The sequence below is a fragment of the Cynara cardunculus genome, unplaced genomic scaffold (assembly GCF_001531365.2).
Source record: "Cynara cardunculus var. scolymus isolate 2C unplaced genomic scaffold, CcrdV1 Un_Scaffold_2748, whole genome shotgun sequence".
In the NCBI taxonomy this organism is placed as follows: Eukaryota; Viridiplantae; Streptophyta; class Magnoliopsida; order Asterales; family Asteraceae; genus Cynara; species Cynara cardunculus.
In genome coordinates this window covers 21,713-24,701 of record NW_020201209.1, presented here as the reverse complement: position 1 = coordinate 24,701, position 2,989 = coordinate 21,713, and the positions used below count along the sequence as shown (strand labels likewise).

Sequence of the window (2,989 nt, the reverse complement as noted above, 5' to 3'; positions counted from 1 at the left end):
AGCGTAAGCTCTGTGGGAGAGACTCCAGACCTCTCGAAAGTCTGGAAATCCTTTGATTAGTTCGTTGCAATACAATCAGCCGACCAGTTTGTTCCGGTGTATATCATATTCCTTACTGCAGTCCAACTTCATTTCATAGAAAAATGATACGAAGGACCCTTGGATTCTTAAATAAATTAATATTGATGTGAGGAAGTAGTGCCCTACCAACTTTCTCAAGCAAAGTCTTGGAGCAACTTGTAAAGTTAGTGATTACTCCTTTTTGACCAAGGTAACGGGTTCGAGTGACAGAAACCACCTCTTTGCAAAATGCAAGGCAAAGTTGATATAGAAAGCCCTCCCGGAGACAGACATTCAGAAAGGTTCTCGAGAATCTCAATCGCTCTTTACACGACCCTCACAAAGGACCCGCTTCCTGTGTCGTCATCTTTTTCTTAAACAAAGGGTTGTTTGCAAAACATTGAACGAGTGAACAATAATTTTGTTATCTGAACTATGGTTCCTCTATTTCTTGTTACTCCTTAAGTTCTGAAATTGGAGTCCATCTGTGAAAAATCTACTTCCATAAAAAGCCTCATTTAGTGTAAAATAAGAGAAGACACGTACCATTTTAATTGTGTATCCTTGATCCTTGTTAAACCAGAAAGGCACTCTGATTAAGAATTCATTGGCTGATCATGCTTGACAGATGGTTCGTGTTCTTGTGGCAACATCAATAAGGGAAGCAGCTGCTGGTGCTGAAGATGATGCCTTGATAAAGCTGATGGATGCCACATGCAGACGCGCCACGGCTCCACCAGCACCCCCTCATGGTCTTTGTCTTGTTAATGTGGGGTACGAAGAGTTTGATTCACGAACTTGCTTAATCTTATAAGGTAAATCACCTTATTCAGTATTGCTAGATAATATTCTGTCACAAACTAGATTATGAATGTCCTTAATTAATCTACCTAACTTTTGTTGATTGATAATAGATACATTTATATAAACAAATGCCTTAAATCTCCAATGTCAAGGTCACTTTTAAGTTGATCATCATCACATCTCTATCGGTGATATGATCGTTTGGTACTTGATAAAAGCAAACAAAAGCTTACGCAAATTCAATGATGTTGTTGTAAAAGACTTCCCTAAGGGCTATTCCATTTCTATCTCTAGTTTTTAGATGCCTTCTACTTATCAGCTCATTATATTTAATGCCCTCTTTCTTCTTATTTATCATGAAATCTTTAATTTTCCTAATTCAAGACAACGTAACTAATGCTCATGTGAGTGGAGTTCTTTGGTAGGCACAAAAACCATACAGGAACAATTTCCTGAACTACTTAGAAAGCGAAACGTTCATAAGTTGGAATTTTCTCACATGACCTCTGATGGGAGTTTTTTGAAAGCATAGGATTTTTAATAGGGGCTAGTAGCTACTGTATATGTCGGGAGGGATAGAGAACCAACAGAAATGATAACAAGGTCCTGGCATGGTTGGAGTAAGGGGATCTCGTCCTAGTACAATATTGTCTTGTGACGTTTGGAATATGATTTTACTATTGTTATTGTTTACTGCTTACCAACACTTTTTTTCTAGTATTTTTCTCCTATGCTCTCCGGTATCTTTTCCTAAACTTCAGCGAAATGAAAAATCTTTTTCTAGACTCACAGAGTCTGTCTTTCTACCCCTTGGGGTACAGAAGGTCTATAGACCCTACTCTCGAGTGGGATATCTTAGGTTTGTTTGGTTTTGTTATGCATTATTGCACTTGAATTGGCTCTTTACATTCATTATATTATGCTAAAAATGAAAATGTAACCACAACATATACTGTTTTCTGTTTTATGTGTGCTGGACTTGATCTTCACTTCCATTGACAATCGTCCTCATTTATAGATCCTGTTTCTTAAACGAAACATAATTCATAAGCAGGAAAGCTGCACGTAGAACCTTGACATTCACAATCTATTCTCATTTTTATGGATCTTCGTTTAGGCATATTGGTAATGCTATAACAACTGTAAAAACCTTATAAGATCATGGAACATGCTGTGTTTTCTTCTAAATTCGTTTTGAATTAGTTTGTTTGTTGTTTACAAGGTTTTTGAGTTAATTTGTTTAATTTACAGCGTCAACTTTGAAGATGAAACATGTTCGATATCCTTGGGCATTCAAACTTCATTGCTGGTGATAATCTTTTCTCTCTTTTACCTGAATAGTCAAAGGATTCTATTGAACGCACCCAAGATTGAAATCACTAAAGTATTCAGTTCTGCTTACATCCTACCTCCAAACCTTATTTTTAAGCAGGATATGTTCGGTTTTGTTTTTGGTTCAGTTTGTAAGATTTGCATCAAGTCATATGCTTCGGACACGACATCTTGTACCTAGGTAATCATTCAGGTTTTATAAATTAATATCCTAATATGGATAATACCAAAAAAAAAAAAAAAACAGTTAGTTAATGAGGGGAATGTATAAAATCAAAATTCTTTTATGGTTCTTCCCTCCATTCCAACTCGGTTTTTCATGAAATATACATTCAGTTGGTTAGAATCGTTGTTTTCATGTGCTTGAAATCGATAAGATAGTTGGATCCTTTAGACGACGTCTTACATCGTGCTGGTCTCTATCTGTTTACTTATTGTTGATGGACAAAAGTTGGTCAATATTTGAATTTGCTTATATATAAACCAAGTTATACTTTACTATAATGGCTTCTACTCAATGCATTGAATGTTTTATACTTGGTAAACATAAAAGTAGAATGTTATTTAAATACTTGGGGGGTGTTTAAGCAGTTAATAATGGAAATGAATATAAAAGAAACTGGTTGGTTTTATACAATACAATCGGTCTATTCTTCCATATGCCCAAATTTTTATTCCTGGTTAAATTGAGGGATGTTATTTTCATTTCTGTGTATGAATCAAACAACTCCTTATTTCAACCGTATAAAACATTGGAAATAAATACATAAAGTCAATCACAATTCAACATCAT

The 2,989-nt window shown here is 35.3% G+C and overlaps 1 protein-coding gene across 2 annotated transcripts in view; it reads left to right on the top strand.

Moving 5' to 3' along the window:
• LOC112503249 (tRNA pseudouridine synthase A) overlaps nt 1-2,483 on the top strand; it is a 17,943-nt gene extending 15,460 nt beyond the window's left edge. For both annotated transcript variants that reach the window (XM_025107312.1, XM_025107311.1), the window contains 2 exons: nt 689-875; nt 2,116-2,483. In XM_025107312.1, coding sequence (XP_024963080.1) covers nt 689-874 — 186 coding nt within the window. In that variant the 3' untranslated portion in view covers nt 875; nt 2,116-2,483. The remainder of the gene's footprint in view (nt 1-688; nt 876-2,115) is intronic.
• The last annotated feature ends 506 nt before the right edge of the window (nt 2,484-2,989 follow it).